The 27,163-nt window shown below is 43.2% G+C and overlaps 1 protein-coding gene across 5 annotated transcripts in view; it reads right to left on the bottom strand.

Annotated features, from left to right (window-relative positions):
• The window catches only part of NFX1 (nuclear transcription factor, X-box binding 1), a 238,251-nt gene that overhangs the window by 33,084 nt on the left and 178,004 nt on the right, over positions 1–27,163 (bottom strand). For 2 of the 5 annotated variants that reach the window (XM_073332429.1, XM_073332430.1), the window contains 4 exons: positions 24,630–24,731; positions 18,080–18,121; positions 17,625–17,723; positions 3,724–3,790 (listed from right to left, as the gene is read on the bottom strand). In XM_073332429.1, coding sequence (XP_073188530.1) covers positions 3,724–3,790; positions 17,625–17,723; positions 18,080–18,121; positions 24,630–24,731 — 310 coding nt within the window. The other 3 variants (XM_073332432.1, XM_073332431.1, XR_012157390.1) reach the window with 3 other exon arrangements.

Below are 27,163 nucleotides of genomic sequence, written 5' to 3'. Positions count from 1 at the left end.
CCTGGTGGAGTGAGGACAATCAATGGGACACAATCATTCTGGGATACAAAATATATCGGAAGGACAGAACAGGGCATGCCGGGGTGGAGGAGGTGGCACTATATGTGACAGAAAATGTAGAATCAAATGAAATAAAAATCTTAAATGAATCCACATGTTCCATAAAATCTCTATGGATAGTAATTCCACGCTCTAATAAGAATATAACAGTAGGGATCTATTATCGACCACCTGACCAGGACAGTGATAGTGATAATGAAATGCAAAGGGAGATTAGAGAGGCTATCAAAATAAAACTCAATAATAGTGGGGGATTTCAATTATCCCCATATTGACTGGGTACATATCACCTCAGGACGAAATGCAGAGACAAAATTTCTCAATACTTTAAATGACTGCTTTTTGGAGCAGCTGGTACAGGAACCCACAAGAGGAGAGGCAACTCTCGATATAGTTCTGAGTGGAGCACAGGATGTGGTCCAAGAGGTAACTATAACAGGACCGCTTGGAAATAGTGACAATAATATAACAACATTTAGCATTCCTGTGGTGGGAAGAACACCTCAACAGCCCAACACTGTGGCATTTAATTTCAGAAAGGGGAACTATGCAAAAATGAGGAGGTTAGTTAAACAGAAATTAAAAGGTACAGTGACTAGAGTGAAATCTCTGCAAGCTGCATGGACACTTTTCAAAGACACCATAATAGAGGCTCAACTTAAATGTATACCCCAAATTAAGCAACACAGTAAAAGAACTAAAAAAGAGCCACTGTGGCTTAACAAGTATGTAAAAGAAGCAGTGAGTGATAAAAAGGCACCTTTTAAAAAGTGGAAGTCAAATCCTAGTGAGGTAAATAGAAAGGAGCAGAAATACTGCCAAATTAAATGTAATAAGAAAAGCCATAAAGGAGTTTGAAGAACAGCTAGCCAAAAACTCAAAAGGTAATAACAAAAATGTTTTTTAAGTACATCAGAAGCAGGAATCCTGCTAAACAACCAGTGGGGCCCCTGGATGATCGAGATACAAAAGGAGCACTTAAAGACAATAAAGTTATCGCAGAGAAACTAAATTAATTGTTTGCTTCAGTCTTCATGGCTGAGGATGTTAGGGAGATTCCCAAACCTGAGCCGCCTTTTGTAGGTGACGAATCTGAGGAATTGACACAGATTGAAGTGTCACTAGAGAAGGTTTTGGAATTAATTGAGAAATTTAACAGTAACAAGTAACCAGGGCCAGATGGCATTCACCCAAGAGTTCTGAAAGAACTCAAATGTGAAATTGCGGAACTATTAACTATGTTTGTAACCTGTCCTTTAAATCAGCTACTGTACCCAATGACTCTAAGATAGCTAACGTAACGCAAACATTTAAGAAGGACTCTAGAGGTGATCCTGGCAATTACAGACCAGTAAGTCTAACGTCAGTACCTGGCAAATTAGTTGAAACAATAGTAAAGAATACAATTCTCAGACACACAGAAGAACATTAATTGTTGCACAAAAGTCAACATGGTTTCTGTAAAGGGAGATCATGTCTTACTAATCTATTAGAGTTCTTTGAGGGGGTCAACAAACATGTGGACAAGGGGGATCCAGTGGACATAGTGTACTTAGATTTCCAGAAAGCCTTTGACAAGGTCCCTAACAAAGGCTCTTATGTAAATTAAGTTGTCATGGGATAAGAGGGAAGATCCTTTCATGGATTGAGAACTAGTTAAAAGACAGGGAACAAAGGGTAGGAATAAATTGTAAACATTCAGAATGGAGAGGGGTAACTAGTGGTGTTCCCCAAGGGTCAGTCCTAGGACCAATCCTATTCAACTTATTCATAAATGATCTGGAGAAAGGGGTAAACAGTGAAGTGGCAAAGTTTGCAGATGATACTAAACTGCTCAAGATAGTTAAGATCAAAGCAGACTGTGAAGAACTTCAAAAAGAACTCAAAAACTAAGTGATTGGGCAACAGAATGGCAAATTAAATTGAATGTGGATAAATGTAAAGTAATGCACATTGGAAAAAATAACCCCAGCTATAAATACAATATGATGGGGGCTAATTTGGCTACAACTAATCAGGAGAAAGATCTTAGAGTCATCGTGGATAGTTCTCTGAAGACGTCCATACAGTGTGCAGTGGCAGTCAAAAAAAGCGAACAGGATGTTAGGAAGCATTAAAAAAGGGATAGAGAATATCTTATTGCCTTTATATAAATCCATGGTACGCCCACATCTTTAATACTGCAAACAGATGTGGTCCCCTCATCTCAAAAAAGATATACTGGCATTAGAAAAAGTTCAACAAAGGACAACTAAAATGATTAGGGGTTTGGAATGGGTCCCATGTGAGGAGAGATTAAAGAGGCTAGGACTTTTTACCTTGGAAAAGAGGAGACTAAGGGGGGATATGATAGAGGTATATAAAATCGTGAGTGGTGTGGAGAAAGTGAATAAGAAAAAGTTATTTACTTGTTCCCATAATATAAGAACTAGGGGCCACCATAATGAAATTAATGGGTAGCAGGTTTAAAACAAATAAAAGGAAGTTCTTCTTTCACTCGGTGCACAGTCAACCTGTGGAACTCCCTGCCTGAGGAGGTTGTGAAGCTAGGACTATAACAGGGTTTAAAAGAGAACTGGATAAATTCATGGAGGTTAAGTCCATTAATGGCTATTAGACAGGATGGGTATGGAATGGTGTCCCTAGACTCTATTTGTTAGAGGGTGGAGATGGATGACAGTAGAGAAATCACTTGATCATTATGTGTTAAGTTCACTCCCTCTGGTGCACCTGGCATTGGCCACTGTCAGTAGACAGGATATTGGGCTGGATGGACCTTTGGTCTGACCCAGTATGGTCATTCTTATGAAGAGTCCATTATTAAATATTTGTTCCTCGGGCGCAATCACTTGAAAAAGAATTTCAGTAACAGCAGATAGAGCATTTTCAGAAAGATTGAACTAAAGATATTAGTTTGTCTCTGCTATACTATTCATCTTCTTTTGGCATACAAACAATAAACATTCTGTTAAATAACATTTTCCAAATGTCAAGTAAAGATGAGACAAAATATCACCAAAATGTTTCAGAATTTAGAACAAAGGCTTGACATACTGAAACCAAGAAACTATTAGATTAATTAAATTTAGCATTAGGAAATAACAGAGTTCAATATTGCAAATAAGCAAAATGAAATTTATTTGAATTTTGATAAAAACTTGCTGAAAGAGCAAAATTCGGTAACCATAAAAAACAAAGTCAAAGAGTCTAATGCTCATATTCATTGAAATGAAAATATACAATTATCATTACTTGATTATTTCCCTCTACCTCACAAAATTATATTAAAATTCATGGATTTTTAAAACCAGAAGCAACCATTATGATAATGTAGTCTGACCTCCTGCATAACACAAGCCAAAGAATCTCACCCAGTGATCCCTGCATCAAGTTCATAACTTCTGGTTGCACTAGAGCATCTTTTAAAAACATATCCAATCTTTATTTAAAAGACTTCAAGTGATTGCGAATCCACCCTAGGTAAGTTATTCCATGGGTTAATTACCCTCACTGTTAAAAATTTGCACTTTATTTCTAGTCTGAATTTGTTTAAAATTCAATGGTTGGAAGTTGAAGCAACGGTGTCATTAACATCGACTCCAATAAACACACTATTTCTTTTAAATGAACACTCTGTGTAAAGCAAATTCTTTGGCCACCAACCTTATTTACAGCTTCCACGAGTGTTCTCATTTCCTTCTCAATATCACTGACGAACTTTAAATCTTTCCTGAAATAATAAAGAATTATAATTCACCTAGTATACAAGATAAGAGATAAATGTAGCATTTACCTACCACATATGTACATTGATAAATGCAATATCATTGAATAAATTAGGAGGGAGAGGGTTAGAGTGAACAGCCAATCAGCACAGGGCAGAGAATGTTCAGGCAGAACTGTAGGAAGTACTGTGTTCGGAGGTATCTGCTTAGCGTGCTTCTGCTCCTACAGGCTGGAATGTATGGCTGGCTCTTCTCTTTAAAGGGGCACCACCTGGGTCCTATTCAACCATGGAGGGAGGGAGGGTGTGGTGTGGTTCCCTTGCACAGTTCTGGGTCCAGTAATGGATGTACTCTGGCTCTCTTTAGACACAGTCCCCACTGCCTGAGAAACCAGGGAGATGCCTGCTGAAGGATGTCTCCTTGTTTTAGGCTGTCTGTGCCGCACCTTGTGAAGGAAGGGGAGCTAAAGTGAATCCTGCTCCAGAGAGATCTATTGTGCAGGACCCTGTTTTCTGGTTGCAGAAAATACAAAAATTTCTGAGAATGTGTCTACACTATGAAATTAGGTCAATTTTATAGAAGTAGATTTTTAGAAATCGATTTTATACAGTCAATTGTGTATGTCCCCACTAAACATATTAAGTTGGCGGAGTGCGTCCTCACTACCGTGGCTAGGATCGACTCATGGAGCGGTGCACTGTGGGAAGCTATACCACAGTTCCCACAATCTCCGCTGCCCATTGGAATTCTAAGTTAAGCTCCCAATGCCTGATGGAGCAAAAACATTGTCGCAGGTGGTTTTGGGTACATGTCGTCAGTCTCCCCACCCTTCCTCCCTCCCTCTGCGAAAGCAACTGCAGAAAATCATTTCGCACCTTTTTTTCTGGGTTACCCGTGCAGACGCCATAGAACGGCGAGCATGGAGCCCGCTCAGCTCACCATTGCTGTTGTGAGCATTGTAAACACCTTGTGCATTATACTGCAGCATGTGCAGAACCTGGCTAAGAGATAGCAGCACATGGACGATTGTGAGGAGGACATGGACACAGATGTTCCTGAAAGCACGGGATGTGGCAATTGGGACATCATGGCAGCAGTGAGTCTGGCTGATACAGTGGAACACTGATTCTGGGCCGGGCAAACAAGCACAGACTGGTGGGACCGCACAGTCTTGCGGGTATGGGATGATTCCCAGTGGCTGCGAAACGTTCGCATGCATAAGACCACTTTCCTAGAGCTCTGTGAGTTGCTTTCCCCCGCCCTGAAGCACAGGAATACCAAGATGAGAGCTGCCCTGACAGTTGAGAAGTGAGCGGCGACAGCCCTGTGGAAGCTTGCAATGCCAGACAGCTACCGGTCAGTCGGGAATCAATTTGGAGTGGGCAAATCTACTCTGGGGACTGCTGTGATTCAAGTAGCCAATGCAATCACTGACGTTCTGCTATCAAGGGTAGTGACTCTGCGAAATGTGCAGGTCATAGCGGATGGCTTTGCTGCAATGGGTTTCCCTAACTGTGGTGGGGCGACAGACGGAACGCATATCCTTATCTTGGCACCGGACCACCTTGCCAACCAGTACATAAACTGCAAGGGGTACTTCTCAATGGTGCTGCAAGCACTGGTGGACCACAAGGGACGTTTCACTGACATCAATGTGGGATGGTGCACGACGCTCGCATCTTTAGGAACTCTGGGCTGTTTGACCAGCTGCAAGAAGGGACTTACTTCCCAGACCAGAAAATTACTGTTGGGGATGTTGAAATGCTAATAGTTATCCTTGGAGACCCAGCCTATCCCTTGCTCCCATGGCTCATGAAGCCATACACAGGCAGCCTGGACAGTAGTAAGAAGCGGTTCAACTATAGGCTGAGCAAGTGCAGAATGATGGTAGAATGTGCCTTTGGATGTTGTGACAGACCCAGAGCAGTGGGATACAGGAGTCTGGTAGAAGGCAAATATACTGGCCACTGGATGAATAGTTTTCTGTTCCCTGAGTGACCAGAGCAGGGGCTGACCTAGAGCAATCAGGAACCTGCTAGAACCAATTTAGACAGGCAAGCTAATTAAGGGTATGTCTACACTACGAAATTAGGTCGAATTTATAGAAGTCTGTTTTTTTGAAATCGGTTTTATATATTGGAGTGTGTGTGTCCCCACAGAAAATGCTCTAAGTGCATTAAGTGCATTAACTCGGCGGAGCGCTTCCACAGTACCGAGGCAAGCGTCGACTTCTGGAGCGTTGCACTGTGGGTAGCTATCCCACAGTTCCCGCAGTCTCCGCTGCCCATTGGAATTCTGGGTTGATATCCCAATGCCTGATGGGGCTAAAACATTGTCGCGGGTGGTTCTGGGTACATATCGTCAGGACCCCGTTACCACCCTCCCTCCCCCCGTGAAAGCAAGGGCAGACAATCATTTCGCGCCTTTTTTGTCTGCTGCCAGCCAAAGATGTAAAGGATCGATGGAGTGGGTCAGAACAAGACATAGACCAGATTTGTTTTGGACTCATTTTCCTCCTCCCCTGTCTAGATCACACTGCAGTCAGTCACAGAGAAGGCGCAGCAAGGTTAATCTAGCCATGTATCAATCAGAGGCCAGGCTAACCTCCTTGTTCCAATAAGAACGATAACTTTGGTGCACCATTTCTTATTGGAACCCTCCGTGCAGTCCTGCCTGAAATACTCCTTGATGTACAGGCACACCCTTTGTTGATTTTAGCTCCCTGAAGCCAACCCTGTAAGCCGTGTCGTCAGTCGCCCCTCCCTCCGTCAGAGCAACGGCAGACAATCGTTCCGCGCCTTCTTTCTGTGCGGACGCCATACCAAGGCAAGCATGGAGGCCGCTGAGCTCATTTTGGCAATTAGGAGCACATCAACCACCACACGCATTATCCAGCAGTATATGCAGCACCAGAACATGGCAACGCGATACCGGGCGAGGAGGCGACGTCAGCGCGGTCCCGTGAGTGATCAGGACATGGACACAGATTTCTCTGAAAGCATGGGCCCTGCCAATGCATGCATCATGGTGCTAATGGGGCAGGTTCATGCTGTGGAACGCCGATTCTGGGCTCGGGAAACAAGCACAGACTGGTGGGACCGCATAGTGTTGCAGGTCTGGGACGATTCCCAGTGGCTGCGAAACTTTCGCATGCGTAAGGGCACTTTCATGGAACTTTGTGACTTGCTTTCCCCTGCCCTGAAGCGCATGAATACCAGGATGAGAGCAGCCCTCACAGTTGAGAAGCGAGTGGCGATAGCCCTGTGGAAGCTTGCAACGCCAGACACCTACCGGTCAGTTGGGAATCAATTTGGAGTGGGCAAATCTACTGTGGGGGCTGCTGTGATGCAAGTAGCTCATGCAATCAAAGATCTGCTGATATCAAGGGTAGTGACCCTGGGAAATGTGCAGGTCATAGTGGATGGCTTTGCTGCAATGGGATTCCCTAACTGTGGTGGGGCTATAGACGGAACCCATATCCCTATCTTGGCACCAGAGCACCAAGCCGGCGAGTACATAAACCGCAAGGGGTACTTTTCGATAGTGCTGCAAGCTCTGGTGGATCACAAGGGACGTTTCACCAACATCAACGTGGGATGGCCGGGAAAGGTGCATGACGCTCGCATCTTCAGAAACTCTGGTCTGTTTCAAAAGCTGCAGGAAGGGACTTTCTTCCCAGACCAGAAAATAACTATTGGGGATGTTGAAATGCCTATATGTATCCTTGGGGACCCAGCCTACCCATTAATGCCCTGGCTCATGAAGCCGTACACAGGCAGCCTGGACAGTAGTCAGGAGCTGTTCAACTACAGGCTGAGCAAGTGCAGAATGGTGGTAGAATGTGCATTTGGACGTTTAAAGGCGCGCTGGCGCAGTTTACTGACTCGCTTAGACCTCAGCGAAACCAATATTCCCACTGTTATTACTGCTTGCTGTGTGCTCCACAATATCTGTGAGAGTAAGGGGGAGACGTTTATGGCGGGGTGGGAGATTGAGGCAAATCGCCTGGCTGCTGGTTACGCGCAGCCAGACACCAGGGCGGTTAGAAGAGCTCAGGAGGGCGCGGCACGCATCAGAGAAGCTTTGAAAACCAGTTTCATGACTGGCCAGGCTACAGTGTGAAAGTTCTGTTTGTTTCTCCCTGATGAAACCCCCCGCCCCTTGGTTCACTCTACTTCCCTGTAAGCTAACCACCCTCCCCTCCTCCCTTTAATCACCGCTTGCAGAGGCAATAAAGTCATTGCTGCTTCACAGTCATGCATTCGTTATTCATTCATCACACAAATAGGGGGATGACTACCAAGGTATCCCAGGAGGGGTGGTGGAGGAGGGAAGGAAAATGCCACACAGCACATTAAGCACAGCACTTTAAAAGTTTACAACTTTAAAATTTATTGAATGACAGCCTTCTTTTTTTTGGGCAATCCTCTGTTGTGGAGTCGCTGGTTGGCCGGAGGCCCCCCCACCGCGTTCTTGGGCGTCTGGGTGTGGAGGCTATGGAACTTGGGGAGGAGGGCGGTTGGTTACAGAGGGGCAGCAGTGGCAGTCTGTGCTCCAGCTGCCTTTGCTGCAGCTCAACCATACACTGGAGCATTCTGGTTTGGTCCTGCAGCAGCCTCAGCATTGAATCCTGCCTTCTCTCATCACGCTGCCGCCACATTTGAGCTTCAGCCCTGTCTTCTGCCCGCCACTTACTCTCTTCAGCCCGCCACTTACTCTCTTCAGCCCTCCACCTCTCCTCCCGGTCATTTTGTGCTTTCCTGCACTCTGACATTATTTGCCTCCATGCATTCATCTGTGCTCTGTCAGTGTGGGAGGACAGCACTAGCTTGGAGAACATTTCATCTCGAGTGCATTTTTTTTTCTTTCTAAGCTTCACTAGCCTCTGGGAAGGAGAAGATCCTGTGATCATTGAAACACATCCAGCTGGTGGAGAAAAAAAAAGGGACAGCGGTATTTAAAAAGACACATTTTATAAAACAGTCGCTACACTCTTTCAGGGTAAACCTTGCTGTTAACATTACATACATAGCACATGTGCTTTCGTTACAAGGTCGCATTTTGCCTCCTCCCACCGCGTGACTACCCCCTCAACCCTCCCCCCTCCCCGTGGCTAACAGCGGGGAACATTTCTGTTCAGCCACAGGCAAACAGCACAGCAGGAATGTGTCCCTGAAGAAAAGCACCCTATTTCAACCAGGTGACCATGAATTATATCTCACTCTCCTGAGGATAACACAGAGAGAGAAAGAACGGATTTTGGTTGAATGCCAGCAAACATACACTGCAATGCTTTGTTCTACAGTGATTCCCGAGTATGTGTTACTGGCCTGGAGTGATAAAAGTGTCCTACCATGAAGGATGAAATAAGGCTGCCCTCCCCAGAAACCTTTTGCAAAGGCTTTAGGACTACATCTAGGAGAACCGCAAATGCCAGGGCAAAGTAATCCTTTCACATGCTTGCTTTTAAACCATGTATAGCATTTTAAAAGGTACACTCACCAGAGGTCCCTTCTCCGCCTGCTGGGTCCAGGAGGCAGCCTTGGGTGGGTTCGGGGGGTACTGGCTCCAGGTCTAGGGTGAGAAACAGTTCCTGGCTGTCGGGAAAACCGGTTTCTCCGCTTGCTTGCTGTGAGCCATCTACAACCTCCTCCTCCTCCTCATCTTCATCCCCAAAACCTGCTTCCGTATTGTCTCCATCTCCATTGAAGGAGTCAAACAACACGGCTGGGGTAGTGGTGGCTGAACCCCCTAAAATGGCATGCAGCTCATCATAGAAGCGGCATGTTTGGGGCTCTGACCCAGAGCGGCTGTTTGCCTCTCTGGTTTTCTGGTAGGCTTGCCTCAGCTCCTTCAGTTTCACGCGGCACTGCTTCGGGTCCCTGTTATGGCCTCTGTCCTTCATGCCCTGGGAGATTTTCACAAAGGTTTTGGCATTTCGAAAACTGGAACGGAGTTCTGATAGCACGGATTCCTCTCCCCAAACAGCGATCAGATCCCGTACCTCCCGTTCGGTCCATGCTGGAGCTCTTTTGCGATTCTGGGACTCCATCATGGTCACCTGTGCTGATGAGCTCTGCATGGTCACCTGCAGCTTGCCACGCTGGCCAAACAGGAAATGAGATTCAAAAGTTCGCGGTTCTTTTCCTGTCTACCTGGCCAGTGCATCTGAGTTGAGAGTGCTGTCCAGAGCGGTCAGAATGGAGCACTCTGGGATAGCTCCCGGAGGCCAATAACATCGAATTGTGTCCACAGTACCCCAAATTTGAGCTGGGAACGTCGATTTAAGCGCTAATCCACTTGTCAGGGGTGGAGTAAGGAAATAGATTTTAAGAGCCCTTTAAGTCGAAATAAAGGGCTTCACTGTGTGGACGGGTGCAGGTTTAAATCGATTTAACGCTGCTAAATTCGACCTAAAGTCCTAGTGTAGACCAGGGCTAAGACACCTGGCGCCAATTAAGAACTTACTAGAATCAATTATGGCAGGAAGGCTAATCAGGACACCTGGTTTAAAAAGGCCTTCCCATCAGTTAGTCGGGGGGTACACAAGGAGCAGGGAGAGAGAAGGTGTGCTGCTGGAGGACTGAAGAGTACAAGCGTGATCAGGCATCAGTGAGGAAAAAGGAGATGCTGGGGGAAGGCCATGGGGAAGTAGCCCAGGGAGTTGTAGCTGTCATGCAGCTGATACAAGGGACATTGTAGGCAGCTGCTATCCACAGGGCTCTGGTCTGGAACCCGGTGTAGAGGGTGGGCCTGGGTTCCCCTCATCCCCACAACTCCTGATCGGACACAGGACAAGTTGACCTGGTCTGTGAGAAACACCAGAACAGAAGGTGTATTTTGGAAAGGGATCTGGCCTGTCCCAGACCCACTAGGTGGGACACAGAGACTGCGGGGATTGTTCTCCATTTCCCCGATGCTGGCCAGTGAGGAGGTTAGCTGAGTGAACGGCAGGTTTGAGCCTCTAGCAGAAGTGGCCAAACTGAGGGCTACTGTGAACCTCTGAGGCGAGCAAATCCGCCAAAAAGCGCAGGACCCACCAAGGCAGAGGAGGAACTTTGTCACAAAGTTCAAAAGCTCGCTGGCACTGTTTGCTGATTAGGTTAGACCTCAGCACAACCAATATTCCCATTGTTATTACTGCTTGCTGTGTGCTCCATAATATCTGTGAGAATAAGGGGGAGATGTTTATGACAGGGTGGGAGGTTGAGGCAAATTGCCTGGCTGCCAGTTTTGAACAGCCAGACACCAGGGCGATTAGAAGAGCACAGGTAGGCACGCTGTATATCAGAGAGGCTTTGAAAACCAGCTTCATGACTGGCCAGGCTACAGTGTGACAGTTGTGTGTTTCTCCTTGATGCAAACCCGCCCCCTTTGTTGATTTTAATTCCCCATAAGCCAACCACCCTCCCCCCTTCGATCACAGCTGGCAAAGGAAATAAAGTTACTATTGGTTTTGAAACCATGCATTCTTTTTTTATTAATTTAAAAAAAAAAAGGGGCGGGGGATAACTGATCAGGTATTCCGGGTGGGGTAGGGTGGGGTGAGGGAGACGGGGAGGAAAAGGGCACATTGCTTATTGTAGCCACACTGCAAATCAAAACTGTTTGAATGACAGCCTTCTGTTGCCTGGGCCATCCTCTGGAGTGGAGTGGCTGGGTGCCCGGAGCCTCCCCCCGCATTCTTGGGCATCTGGGTGAGGAGGATATGGAACTTGGAGAGGAGGGCAGGCGGTTGTACAGTGGATGCAGCAGCGGTATGTGCTCTTATTGGCTTTCCTGCAGTTCCACCAGATGCCTGAGCATGTCCGTTTGCTCCCCCATTAGCCTCAGCATTGCATCCTGCCTCTTCTCATAGTGCTCACTTAAAGCTTTCCTGAACTCTGCTACTGAATGCCTCCATGAATTCCGCTATGCCCTATCAGTGTGGAAGGACTGCATGAGCTTGGAAAACATGTCATTGCGAGTGCCTTTTTTTCGCCTTCTAATTTGCGATAACCTCAGGGACAGAGATGATATGGGGAACACGGAAACATTTGCACCTGCAGGGGGATAAAAAGAGAGTGTAAAATTTAAGATGATACTTTTCTGAGAACAAAAGGGAGACTCTTTCACAGTGAATCAAGCAATTCACAGCAGGCAGCACATGTGCTTTAGGTACAAGGTCACATTTGGCCTTCTATATTGAGCGCCTGCTGGTATGGTGACACATCACACACAGCTGGGCAACAGAATTTGGTTTCCAGGCAGCCATGGTAAGCCAAAGGGTACTTGGCTTCTAATGCCTTCATAACATGTCAAAATGTTTTCAAACTGCAGTGCCTTGCTTTCCCATAGCAAGCAATGCTGGTTGGGTTTGCCATTTAAAAGGAGGGGCTGTGGTTTTCGGGAGGATGTGCAGCACACACTTCCCTCAACCCCTCTGCATGGCTATTTGGGATGATCCCTTCACCCTTCCCCCACCGCGTGGCTATGGGATGATGCCTTTTAGCCAAGCACAAATAGCCCGGCATGAACGGGGTCCTTTTACTGTTCCCTTACAAAAATTCCCCTATTTCAACAGGTGACCATGAATGATATCACTCTCCTGAGGCTAACACAGAAAGATAAAGACCGAATGCTGCTTGAATGTGATTAAAACCCAGGACCATTTGCTGCTATGCTTTGTGCTGCAACGATTCCAGACTACTACTGGCTTGGCGTGGTAAAGTGACCTACTGTGGAGGACAAAATAAGTCAGCCCTCCCCTGAAACCTTCTGCAAAGGCTTTCAGAGTACCTTCAGGAGAGCTTTATGGAGATGTCCCTGGAAGATTGCCACTCCATCCCCAGACAAAGTTAACAGACTTTTCCAGTAGCTGTACTAGCCGTGAATGCATCCCAAGTCTTCAGGGCAAATCAAACATGAAACACTATTGCTTTTAAATCCTGTACTGTAGTTACAAATGTGTACTCACCAGAGGTGCCTTCTCCGCCTTCAGGGTCAGGGATCCTGCCTTGTGAGGGTATTGGTTCCAGGGTGATGAAAAGGTCCTGGCTCCCGGGGAGAACAGATTCACCACTTGCCTGCTGTGCTTTCTCCTCCTCCTCGTCCTCTTCCTCATCCACAAAATCTTCCTCTATGTTGCGTGAGACTCCCCCCTTGCAGGTGTCCATGGACAGCGGTGGGGTGGTGGTAGGGTCCCTCCCTAGAATGTCATGCAGCTGATCATTGAAGCGTCATGTATGGGGCTCTGACCCAGAGCGACCTTTTGCCTCCTTTGTCTTTTGGTAGGCTTGCCTGACCTCCTTGACTTTCACACGGCACTGCTGTGTGTTCCTGTTGTAGCCTCTGTCCATCATGCCCTTTGCAATTTTGGCATATATATTAGCATTTCTTCTTTTTGATCAGAGTTCTGTCTGCACAGATTCTTCTCCCCATACAGCAATCAGATCCAGTGTCTCTGTTCGCTCCATGCTGGAGCTTGTTTGTGATTCCTGGGGGGACTGCATGGTCACCTGTGCTGCTGAGCTTGCCATGCTGACGAAACAGGAAATTAAATTCAAAAGTTCCCGGAGCTTTTCCTGCGTACCTGGCTATTGCATCGGAGTTGAAAGTGCTGTCCAGAGTGGTCACATTGGAGCACTCTGGGATAGCTCCCGGAAGCCAACAACATCTACTGGCGTTCGCACTTCCCCAAATTCAACCCAGCAAGGTTGATTTTAGCACTACTCCCCTTGCCAGGGAGGAATACAGAAGTCAATTTTAAGAGCCCTTTAGGTCGACGGAACAGGGTTGCTTGTGTAGACGCATTCATTATAAAATCGACCTAACATGGCTAAATTCGACCTAACCCTGTAGTGTAGACTAGGGCTGAGTGTAGAGGAATCAGTGCAAACTTGTGGCTTGTTCTTTCTGGGTTTATAGTGCACTCTGTGAACATGGGTGGGGTACCAAGCAATGAAATTTTTTTTCCTGGTCTAATGCCACCTGGGACCCATTGTGCTCAGGGAAGTAGATGCTGAGGTAAACCCTGCCTATAACAAGGCTGCATCCTATCTTTGTCCACCAAGCTGCACTCTGTGAAACAGAGCAGGGACTGAGGCCACTGAGTTCTCAGCCAAAGAGAAAGGATGGATCTATTTCCGCTAAAAAGGACAACCCTTGGGCAGTACAGCAGTGATGAGGCAAAGTTAAGTTCTCACAACCATCCCTAATTCGGCACTTATTTTTTCAGTGTTTTACTTTGAAATCTTAATTGTTTGAATATTATTTTAAAATTCGTTTCCACACACATTGACTATCCATCACATTTAACAAAATGTTAAATTATCTTCTTTCCCTTCTTGAAAAAAAATCTAAAATGGTATGGTCCAAATAACGTTACCTAAGTGAAATACAATATATGAATTTAAAAGTTATATTAGATCTCCACTCTTTGCGTCATGCCTTACTTATGTGATTGAGTGTGGAATGTTTCAGAGCTCAGAATTCAAGCTATTAAACTACTTCAATAGCAGCTGGTGTGTTTACCTGCATACTAATGAGGCATAACAGGGGTTAACTGCTTCAGTCATCCCTTTGTTAGGCAAAACAAGACACAGAAATTACATCCCCAAATCTGAGGGAAAGGTGAATGAGTGGATGGGAATCCTAGAACTGCATCCTGTGAAGTCTCAAGTGCCCTCCCAGTGGGAGTTGAGGGCATCTTGCAGGCTTGAGCACATAGTAACCAATATATCTTCTAAGAACAAGAATTACGGTAAGTAATTTTCTTTTTTTCAAGGAAACTCTGGGGGGTGTCTGGAATTAGGAAGACAGCAAAACCAACAATGGTGTCTACAAATCACAGTGTGACATCAAATAGCAAGTAATAGACACAAAACTATAAAAATATTCTCTCCACTCAAAATTATGTACACAAAAGGCTAGAGAATGGGAGTATTCATAACATAAAAAGGGGTTTGGGACACCAATACATCACCGACAGGCCAAACTTGGATTCTTGATATGACAGTGAGTCCAAACTGTAGTTCCTTAAAAGCATAATACAAAACAACGAACGTCCCATGCTAATCTCATGAAAAGGAATTGATCTGAGGGGTCCAGTTGGTAGAGTAAGTACTTTTTGATCTGCAAAAGGTATACCTAGTATTCAAGGGGAGATTCAATAAAGCAGATCAGTCATTTGGTATTTGATTTGGGGATTTAAAACTGGGAATACAAATGGAATGAATACAGAAGGAGATTATGGGAGACAGGAGGGAATTAGGGAGGCAGTGAGGGATTGATATTTTTCTTTATGAAAATTTACAAGCAGATGTTTGTGTCATATGCACATATACAGTTATGAAAACAATACACTTAATAATAGGACATTTGCCATAAAGGGTTTATATGATCAGATAGCCTCTTCAAGTGTTTAATGCCCAAGGATTGTCTATGATCCAAAGCTCACTCAGGTGAATGGAAATACTTCCATTGACCTCAACTGGTATTGGGTCAGGGAAAAAAGTTAGTTGGTCTGATGATTTTAGTGATAATCTATTCAAGATCAGACCTAAGGTGTATATAATGTGTATGTAACCGCCCCCCCATATTTACATTTTGGATATGTCAAAATATTACCAGTTTAAAAGAGAGACACACCGATATCTTTGAATGTTAAAGGATTGAACTAATGTAATAAGAAAAAAAAAGCACTCTTGGAACTAAAAAAACCACTCTTATTATATTACTTCAAGGACTAATTTTCAGAAGGGGCACATTGTAGACATGGAGAGCAATTCACAGAATTCCAACACAAAATAGGCAAGGAAACAAGGGCAGCACTAACCTATCTATCCTAATAACTTAATAGTTAGGCTGCTGAAGAGAACTGCACCCAGAGGAGCAAGATTATACATTTTATTCACATGTACATCATTTATATTTAATGTCTACAAAAAAAATTACCATTTAAATCAGAGAAGGTTAAGTGCAATACATTAGGATCTCAACAAGAATGTGCATCTTTGTTTCTGAAAGAGGATATTTTATATTTTATTTTAAAAAATTGGAAAAATAGTCACGACAATAGGACCAACTGACTTGGACTGCCTCTAAGACCAACATATTTAAAGTTCTATGAGTTATTGGCTATTGTTTTGGAACTATGGGACAAGACTGAAAATCATCTGAACAGTATCATGTTGGGGGAACTTGATGAATGTTAAAAACTTGCTTGAATTTTGTTTAAGAACTGAACTTTTGCTATATTTCAGATTGTGTCAAAATTGCTTAAAGTTACCTTGATTTTGAGTTAAGCCTGTCAGTGGAAAAAGAGCTACTGGAAAACTCAGAGGATGGCTGTTTTTTTTCCTTTTTTTTTAGAAGACTCCAGGTAATTGGTATCAAGCCTAACGAATCACAGGGAATGATGTTTTTGAGATTTTATCAATATACCATAACCAGTCCTACATTTGATTTTGTCTGATCAGACACTGACACCTATCACTGTGAGAGGGTACTTTGTCCAGCAATGGTCCTGGACACCCAATCCAGCTTTTCCAAACTGACCTCAAAGAGATCAAGAGATCTTGTCTATACAAAGAGAGGTCCACAACTCCATATTTACCTTCCTCTGAACCAAAAAGACAATTTAGTCTCTTTTCCCTTCTCCTATCTTCCGTCTGTTTGGTAGGGGAAATTGTCTTGCAAAACAGTTTTGTAAGTAAGATTAGGACATTTTAGATGCAACTTATTATTTCAAATGGAGGTTAAGAAATAAAACTGGTTTTGTAAACTTCCATTTTTTTCTGCACGCTTAGGTTAATTAACTGCTGAAAAACTTCATGAATGCATCAGTATTAACAATGAAAAGCTAAACAGATTTTCACACTATAACTTGGTTAATATGCAAGTTTTCTATATACATAGCCCAACTTTTTCAAAAAGAGGGCCCTAAATTTAGGCTCCCTTAGATTTGAGGTATCTAAGAAAGGTTTTCAAAAGCATTTATGTGACTTATGAACGTAAGTCCAAATGATCTGAAGGTACAAACCCTGATGAATGGCTGTAGCCTAGATAAAGCATTCTTGACTTTTGGAAATTCAATATATTGGAAGGGATATTGATTGGAAATATGGCAGGTGCTACTGCTTGTCAGTTTTGTGTCTCTTTTGTATTGTTCTCACAGCAAGGGTGTTAATGAGACCCTGGACTTGTCTTTTTTAGCATAGATGACCATTGGGACGGATAGCTCAGTGGTTTCAGCATTGGCCTGCTAAACCCAGGGATGTGAGTTCAATCCTTGAAGGGGCCATTTAGGAATCCGGGGAAAAAACTGGAGATTGGTTCTGCTTTGAGCAGGGGGTTGGACTAGATGACCTCCTGAGGTCCCTTCCAACCCTGATCTTCTAAGATTCTATGATCTTAATGATTGACCTCACTCCTCCCCCACTCTCAGCACTGTGGCTGTGGCAGGTAGTGAGAGATGCCCAGTCTAAGTTCCCTGCCCAAGTCACAGCAATGGGCACTTGTGGCATGTATGGAGCATGTCCATTGTCAGCTCCCCACCCCATAGCAGTGACCTCAAAAGGAGGCAAGCTAACTTATTCATGTGCTTTTGTCAATTCCACTAGATGCCTGTTTGTATACCTGAGTCATGGATTTTAAAGCACTTTCAAGCATTATTTCTTAAGTTTGAGCAAAACTTCCATGTTAACTGTAGTATGACAAGGGCAACCCCATAACAAATTACAAGGGTTAACTGAATAAATATACATAGTTATGTCAGCCTATTTAATAAAACCTTAACACACAGTGACAGCTATGGGGTGCAAAAGCAACAATGTTGTAACCATGTATTCCAACATATACCTTGCATCTTCTTTTAAATTATCACTGTATTTTGATCCAGAAGAACGGATATTAAAAGGGTCAGAATTATCATGGATATGGAGAGCTTCAGCAAAGCGTCTGCAATTTAGAAAACAAAATTTTAAATGTAAAGATGGCTTTTCAATGACCAACTTATCCACTACAGAGAGGGACCAATGCTACAGATAAACAGCTTTTTGCAGGAAACTTCCTAGTTGATATATTTGGAGCTATTTCATTAAATTAGAAATAATTTGAGAAGACTTTTGATGGGAAAGGTGTAAGATTTTAGAACATGTTTCTAAAATTAATAGTTTATTGATCGTCTAGTACAGAATACTATGGGGATGATCTTGACATTTTATCAGTTCTCTGCTTCACATGGAAAAATGATCTTTTTCATACAGTTTAGATACATCCAGTTAATACTTTTGTGAAAAAGCATACCAACCCACCTGTTCCTTTCAAGGGCGAAACACTCTTCATTACACTGCAACCTGGATTATCAAAGAAAAAAATAACATTAAAACATTTCTGTATGCTTTTAAGTAAGCTTTCAAGGCGGGGAGATATCTCGGTGGTTTGAGATAACCCAGGGTTATGAGCTCAATCCTTGATGGGGCCATTTAAGGATCTGGGGCAAAAATTAGGGATTGGTCCTGCTTTGAGCGAGGCGTTGGACTAGATGACCTCCTTAGGTCCCTTCCAACCCTGATAGTCTACGATTCTATGATGACCCAATAAAATCAATCATGTTTTTATGGCAAGATTATTTGGTTACATTCACACAATTACAAGCAGTTAAAGGGTCTGAGTCAATATCCACTGAAAGCAATGGAAAAGTTTCCCTTGACTTCTATGTGAATTGAATCAGGTCCTAAACAATTAGCTCCTTGCTTCTAATCTAAACAAACTTTTACATTTAAACAAACACACACACACACACTCTCTCTCACTATGCTAAAAGAAGATTAAGGTTGCAAAGTTAAGGGGCTCAAAATTTAAGAAATGCTAGAATTAAAGTTGACTATGGAATCTTCATTCAGCTCCCTTGTGTGTATTTCTTAAGGGCATGCTTCTGCAAAGCCTATGACAGAGTCCTATCCAATACAACACAGGAAGTCTGTGACAGAGCCAGGAATAGAGCGCAGCTATTGTGCATCTCAGTCTGTGCTACCTACATTCAACCTAAAGATTACCCTGGACTCAGTTCATGGGTAACTGTGAAATTCTATGGCCTAGGACATATAGGAGATCAGACTAAAGAGCATTATGTGTCTCTCTGCAAAACTAAACTGGTCAATCTCATATGTAAGAGCAGGCATAAAATGAGAATAGGACTAACATTGGTGAACAGATGGCCTTGCTGTGCTGCAGAGTCCGGATGTGAGGTGGCAAAGTTTCTCAGTGCTCTGCTGATGTTGTCAAGATTTGGTGGCTTTAACATTCATACAGATAATAAGCTTCATGAATCAGCTCATGATTTGATAGTCACCAAAGGCCTCTGTCAGGTAGTTATTGGTTTAAATGGTTGTTGCCTTTAACCTAGTATTTGGGTTGGGACTATGGATGAGGAAGTTAGCTACTCTATCCCTGTATCATTACCTCCGAAGGTTTAGACCTGGGACTTTGTTTTGATGATCCACCCTCTGAAACTGATGGATCCAGATCACACTATCAATGGCTTCTTTCTCACAGGTCACATTGGGGGTTTACAGAAGATCTGTGACTGATGCAGCAAGAAGGAAGATGAATTCTGGTAGCAGATATCTTAGCTTGTCTCTGAACCCTCTTCAATTTATCATCATCATTCTTGAACTGTAGATATCAGAACTGTATACAGTATTCCAGCAGCGGTCACACCAATGCCAAATATAGAGGTAAATAAACCTCTCTACTCCTACTCAAGATTTCCCAGTTTATTCATCCCAGGATTATTCATTAATTTTTTTGGCCATAGCATCACACTGGGAGCTCACATTCAGCTGATTACCCACCATGATCCCCAAATCTTTTTCAGAGTCACTACTTCCCAGGATAGAGTTCCCCATCCTGTAAGTATGCCATACACTCTTCATTGCTAGATATATACATTTAGCCATAGGAAAATCCATATTGTTTGTTTGTGCTCAGTTTATCAAGCAAATCCAGATTGCTCTGAATCAGTGACCTTTCCTCTTCATTATTTATCACTCCCAACCAAACCAACCCGATATATTGGGGTTTACAATAGCGGTCACTGCTCAGTGTGATCAATTTGTTGAAAGAGGTAATTGATTATATAACTGATGATTACTACTTGTGCAGCCATGTAGTTCCAGAATTCTTCAAGGTATCGACAAAGTCACATCATGTCTTACTCTTTCCATCTGTTTTGTTTTTGATTCACACATTTCAGTTCCACGTTTCAATACATTGCCTTTTCACAAACAGTTTCCCTGGCAGTATCTGAGAGATGCCAGTATCTGAGAGATTCCTGATAATTACTCTTTTGATTACAGTATCCAACAATACTGATAGTCTCTAAGGTGCCACAAGTACTCCTTTTCTTTTTGAGGAGAAAAGTGTGTGCTTCCTCAACAGCAGTGACCCAAAGCAGGCAATGGTTCTCTAACAGACAAGCAGCAGTGCTGCAAACTTCCTCAGGAGCAGTGTCTGGCCCAAAGCAGGCACTGTCTCTATAATAAACAGACTCTCCTGCTGAGAGGAAAGAGGGAAAGAAGCTCAGTGGCCTATCATGCAAAAGACTTGTTACAATATCTAACTTTCCTTTCTTCCACATAAAAGAAGAATGAGATGGTTAATTTGTACAGATTTTTTCAATAAAAACCATTATGCTTCAAAGATTTCTATGGTTAATTGCCAAGAAGTCAATTAGGGCACTCCCCAAAGCTCATTTGTAGACCACCAATGGTCTGCAGATTACGGGTTGAGAATCACTGCCCTAGTAAACTAGACAAAAAGTTAACTATATGCAAATGTGGGAATAATCCAAACCAGAGGTTTCTTCAGTTCTGAGAGGACACATTTGCAATAAGATCAAGTTGTTTGTTCTCACATACTGAAAATTTTTTTTGGAGACTGATGAGAATTAGCAAGCAGTCCATCCAAGAAAAAAAGGAAAAAAAAAAAAGGTTGGGGAGGGAAAAGAAAGAAGGAAATGAGATTTCAAGGGAAAATAGCAGATTGGAGGACCCAGTGACCAAGTGCAGTATCTGAAGAAGCCGTTACATATACTTTGTATTGCTTTGTACGTAGAAATTACCAGCTGGGTTGTGCCCAAGAAGCAGAGAGATCTTGTAAAATATTCTCAGACTAGACACTTTTTACCTTTTGCATAAACAGACTAATCTGGAGAGGGTTGTCCCAGTACTTTGAGTGTGTTCTTTCCAGCAGAGAAGACAAATATCTGATTTTTGAAAAGGTTTAGTCTTGTCCAGGTACAATCTGATTGCTCTTTAACATTCAAATGGTGCAATCTGATCTCTTTAAGATGAAAAAGTTTAGGATAAAATGTGAGAGAATGGGACCCTGATAAGGAGTTTTTCTTGGACTGTAGATTACTCAATACCTTATGCTTCTGCTATTAGAGTCAGAATATCTTGAAACTATTTGAAATCTTCTAAGGGAGAAACTGGAGTACTCTATCATGCTATCCTTGGGAGAAGAGAAGGAATTCTGAGGATTCTGGCCTACAGGCACTGCTCCAGTTTGTTATCTAAACAGGAAGATCCTGTGTTCTCTACCTGAGGTGCTGATGAAACCATGACTGATGTTATTCTTAATACCACTGGAGCTGAACCTACTATGGTTTATTTATGAACTGTAGGTGCTAGAGGTATAATTGCTCTAGGGTTCTTTCAGTGATTGTGGTTCAGAAATTTTGCATTGGTTGAGGCTCACGAAAGCTTATGCTCAAATAAATTTGTTAATCTCTAAGGTGCCACAAGTACTCCTTTTCTTTTTTCATAACAGAGTAGTTAGTCTGGGGGTTCCTATGAAGGAGGGTCCATGCTGACAAGACACCCCATCGAGGTCCACCTCCATAAGGGTAAGGCAGGGGGAAAAGCTCTTACAGTGGGTAAGGGTAAGGAGATGAAAATCACATCAAATACCTGGATTCAGAGTGAGGAACCAAGTGTTTTTTTTTTTTTCAAAGGTTGAGATGCTTTGGAACAGGAGTCAGAGGTGTGGACAACCCGCACATTCGGTGTTGTATGTGAATTTTCAGAACTAATGAAACTATAGGCTTTGGTTTTGGGGTGAACTGAAATTTCCTCCTGTGAAACAAAGGACTCATTTGGATCATCACTAATCAATCAAGACTGTTGGTTCTAGGTAAGGAACTGATCTGAGAACCTATGCTGTGTAAGAGATTGAGGCAAACCTTGCAACAGTAGGGAATTCAATAAATGCACCAAAGTATACTTGCATGCGGGGGAATACCTTCCACTGCAAAACCAGAGGCAACAATGTGAGCACCAGCCTGTGTCTTGGTGCCAGCAATAACAACTTGCTCTATGGCACTCGGGCCCCTTCTGTTTCCAAGGTATTTACGGTTCCAGCCTCCCTGGAATCATAACAAGGAGCCTTTACTATCTGTCTGACTTCCTCAAAAGAGGAGAGCCTCTGAAGTGAGACTGTCAAAATCCAAGAGTCAGCAAACAAAGCTGCAGTAAAAATCTGCTCACTGTGCAAAGAAACAGCAGACAGGCTGCCTCCCTGCGGCTCAGCAGGCACCACAGCTGAGAAACAATTTATGCAATCCCTACACCCTGGCCAGATAGGTGAGAGTACAAATAAGGTGTGGTGAGGGGGCATGTGAGGAGTGTAAATTGCCTTACACTTAGTAGCCCTGGGCTGCAAAAAAATTCTGACTTTTTTTTTTGGTGCTCTTAGGCTGGTTTTTTAATGACTAAGTGACAAACCCAGTTTTGAGATGACCACAAAGTTATCCGTCTGGGGTAAAAAAACAACAACACAGGAAATGTTAAATGTGTAATTTTCAGAAGCACACATCCTTTGTTCCATATCTGAAATACAATTCGGACAGCAGCATGCCTGCATTCAATAAAGTAGGGAAATCATTCTATATAGTAAAAAACCCCCCAAAAAACGAACAAACCCTACAAAAAAAGATTTGAAGATTCTTATGGAAACTGAATGAGAATCCTAAAATACCAGTACTGTTAAATACAGACAGGCTGTTAGAAGTTTTCCTGATTTTATTTGGGACTTTACCCATAATGCTGCATATTTTTTCAGCAACACAGAATCAGAATATCAGGGTTGGAAGGGACCTCAGGTGGTCATCTAGTCCAACCCCCTGCTCAAAGCAGGACCAATCCACAACTAAATCATCCCAGACAGGGCTTTGTCAAACCGGGCCTTAAAAATCTCTAAGGAAGGAGATTCCACCACCTCCCTAGGTAACCCATTCCAGTGCTTCACCACTCTCCTAGTGAAAAAGTTTTTCCTAATATCCAACCTAAACCTCCCCCACTGCAACTTGAGACCATTACTCCTTGTTCTGTCATCTGCTACCACTGAGAACAGTCTAGATCCATCCTCGTTGGAACCCCCTTTCAGGTAGTTGAAAGCAGCTATCAAATCCCCCCTCATTTTTCTCTTCTGCAGACTAAATAATCCCAGTTACCTCAGCCTCTCCTCATAAATCATGTGCTCTAGCCCCCTAATAATTTTTGTTGCCCTCTGCTGGGCTCTTTAAAATTTTTCCACATTCTTCTTGTAGTGTGGGGCCCAAAATTGGACACAGTACTCCAGATGAGGCCTCACCAATGCTGAATAGAGGGGAATGATCACATCCCTCCATCTGCTGGCAATGCTCCTACTTATACAGCCCAAAATGCTATTAACCTTCTTGGCAACAAGGGCACACTGTTGACTCACATCCAGCTTCTCGTCCACTGTAACCCCTACGTTCTTTTCTGCAGAACTGCTGCCTAGCCATTCGGCCCCTAGTCTGTAGTGGTGCATGGGATTCTTCCTTCCTAAGTGCAGGACTCTGCACTTGTCCTTGTTGAACCTCATCAGATTTCTTTTGCACCAATCCTCTAACTTGTCTACGTCCCTCTGTATCCTATCCCTACCCTCCAGTGCATCTACCTCTCCTCCCAGTTTAGTGTCATCTGCAAACTTGCTGAGGGTGCAATCCACACCATCCTCCAGATCATTTATGAAGATATTGAACAAAAACGGCCCCAGGACCGACCCTTGATACTAGCTGCCAACTAGACATGGAGCCATTGATCACTACCTGTTGGGCCAGCTTTCTATCCATCTTATAGTCCATTCAACTAGCCCATACTTCTTTAACTTGCTGGCAAGAATATTGTGTGAGACCATATCAAAAGCTTTGCTAAAGTCAAGGAACAACACGTCCACTGCTTTCCCTTCATCCACAGAACCAGTTATCTCAGCACAGAATGCAATTAGATTAGTCAGGCATGACTTGCCCTTGGTGAATCCATGCTGACTGTTCCTGATCACTTTCCTCTCCTTGAAGTGCTTCAAAATTGATTCATTGAGGACCTGCTCCATGATTTTTCCAGGGACTGAGGTAAGGCTGTCTGGCTTGTAATTCCCCTGATCCTCCTCCTTCCATTTTTAAAGATGGGCACTACATTAGCCTTTTCTCAGTCATCCGGGACCTCCCACAATTGCCATGAGTTTTGAAAGATAATGGCCAATGGCTCTGCAATCACATCTGCCAACTCCTTTAGCACCCTTGGATGCAGTGCATCTGGCCCCATAGACTTGTGCTCATCCATCTTTTCTAAATAGAAAAAGCTAATGTACTCAATGCTTTTTCTGCCTTTGTCTTCAAGAACAAGGTCAGTTCCCAGACTACTGCACTGGGCAGCACAGTATGGGGAGGAGGTCACCAGCCCCCGGTAGAGAAAATAGTAGTTCAGGACATGCACATTTCAGTTCAACATTTATAGACTGCTAGAATCCCTCCCATGCTTGATTCTTCATGATTACCTTGTTTGCTTCATTTCTTTTTTGGTAATCAGCCTACTAATTTCCACGGAGTCTCCAAGTTGCAGGTCTGTTAGTTTAGTGGCTATGGATATAGCAGCTATTCTGGAAGGAAAAAAAATTGGATTTTACTTAATTCGTATGCAAAAAGATCACTTGTCAAATAGCATGGAACTACAGACTAGTAGTCCAGGTGAGACACCAGAGAAATAAATAAGTTCAAGGAGCCTGCCAGTGTACTCCATACCACTACTATGGAGTGTGGAAAAGGCAAGACTTTTTAAACTGTGTGGCCAGCTGAGATAGTAGGGGACATACACCAGCATAAGAGTCAGAGGCATTTGTGGGAGTGGGAAGTGGTGGCTGACATGCAAGACTCTAAGCTATACAAGAACAGGACTCCACTCCTAACTACCCTTTGTAGAGAAAACACCAAGAGAGAGAGACGCAAACAAGGAATGCATGCAGAAAAGCCGAGGAATGAAAGATGTCAGGGAAATCATCATTTTTGTAGATTTTACACAAAATGCATTTATGTTGCATCTTGGTAAAAATGTAACGTGTCAACTGGGAAGATTGCACAATTACATTCTAAAGCTAAGTTGGATGAAGCCTGGTTTATGCTTTGATTGAAGATATCAAAGGAAACCCGGGTGTTCAGAAAGTGGTGTGGGAGATGCGGCAGATTGCATGCTATTGAATATATGCTACTGGAGGTGTTAACTTTAAAACGTGATGTAAAACTAAGACTCTTACCAGAGTCACTTAAATACCCCATGGCACTTTGCAGAAGAGTAAAGAAGTTAACCCACTTTCTGGTCAAATGTCAGTATCATTTGGGGGGAGGGTTAGCTCAGTGGTTTGAGCATTGGCCTGCTAAACCCAGGGTTGTGAGTTCAATCCCTGAGGGGGCCATTTAGGGATCGGGGGCAAAAAATGGGGATTGGTCCTGCTTTGAGCAGGGGGTTGGACTAGATGACCTCCTGAGGTCCCTTCCAACCCTGATATTCTATGTTTCTATCTGCCTAACTAATATCCCTACAGTTTCATTTGTGAAAAAAATTCTTCATATCCCTGTTAAAAAAAAGTGTAAAACAACTGTCACATTTCAACCCTCATAACACTATATTTTAATTGTGAATAACAATCCCTGAAAATACAGTTAACACCACACTTTGGGAACATTTTAGGAAGAAAAGCATTACACAAACACTAATGAAACAGTATCAACTCTATAGGTAAAAGTTCGAGACAATTTCCATTCTAATTCTAGTCTTGATCACCCTGACCACCAATATCTAACTTTCTGTGAAGAAAAAACAACATTGATTTTCTTCCTGAAATTTCTCATGTTTATAGTGAATCTTAACAGGTGAATTTCTAAAGAAAAATTGAAGTTAATATGGCATGTCAATTTTAAAATAAATTTGAAAGGGAAGAATTTTGTCTTACTTGAGAATTTTCTCTCTTGCCACTCTTCATGTCAGACAGTCTCCACAGTGGAGAGCCACTGTCAGACTATCTGAGATGGAGGGCCCTAGAAAGAAAATACTCAGATAAGAGAATTTTCCCTTCTTCATTTCCTTCATATGGCAGTTTTCACAGAGGCATGCAGAAAGCAGTTAATCATCCTTAGGGAGGGAGGGGAGGATACAAGTCAATTATGTAAAAAATTAAGACACTGGGAGGCACCATGTTCCATAACAGACTTCTACTAAATGCATCAGCAGAGGAAAAGATGTTGATTATACTATTTTGAGGAAGTATGGATGGAAGGCCATATAATGGCCCTTACAGACCTCCTCACCCATGAAATTGCTGCTCCTTCCACAGAGTAAGCAGTATTGGAAGGAGCTCTGAATGCCTTGCGTATACCCAAACACCTTTACCCCAGACAGCCTTTTCACATCCAACTTAATGCTCTTCCATTACCTTAGAACAGGTGCAGTCAATTATTTTTTGTCAATGTCCAAATTTCTTGGTCAAGGTCCAGACTCCACAGAAAATAATAAAAAAAACCCTAACAATGGTAAGTAAATGAAAAGGTTTTGGGGTCTGTTCAAAAGTGTCTGGTGGTCCAAATTTTGCCTGCAGTCCACCTATTGACTACCCGTGCCTTAGTGACTACCAGAGTGACAACACCACTTTCTATTATAGGAGGAAGATGATGGTGACCTTGGAAATGAAGTCTTGGTCAGTTCAAAGAACTATCATGTTTGACAAAATATGTGTAACTCATGTATCATTGAGAGTTCAAAATCCCCCGGCCAAGGAAAGTGGTTCTTAAAGGGACAGCAAAATGTCTATACCATCTGTAAATCAGGCTATCCTCTTGCCATTAGGGCTCCCCTTGAAGTCTTAAAACCCCTCACAAGATGTTCTTCCCTGAAATATCTTCTAAAGAAAGGAAGAAACGTTTAAATGAGAAAGATACCTCAGGCTCTCAGAATTTAGCGCAGATGGGAATCTAACTTTGTAGGTTTGTGTGTGTTGTAGAAAACAAAACTTCTTGTTGAGTTGCAGAAGAGCTGTCTAAT

The sequence above is a fragment of the Lepidochelys kempii genome, chromosome 2 (assembly GCF_965140265.1).
Source record: "Lepidochelys kempii isolate rLepKem1 chromosome 2, rLepKem1.hap2, whole genome shotgun sequence".
NCBI lineage: Eukaryota > Metazoa > Chordata > Testudines > Cheloniidae > Lepidochelys > Lepidochelys kempii.
The sequence above is the reverse complement of the archived record's forward strand: the minus strand, read 5'-3'. Positions and strand labels throughout refer to the sequence as shown.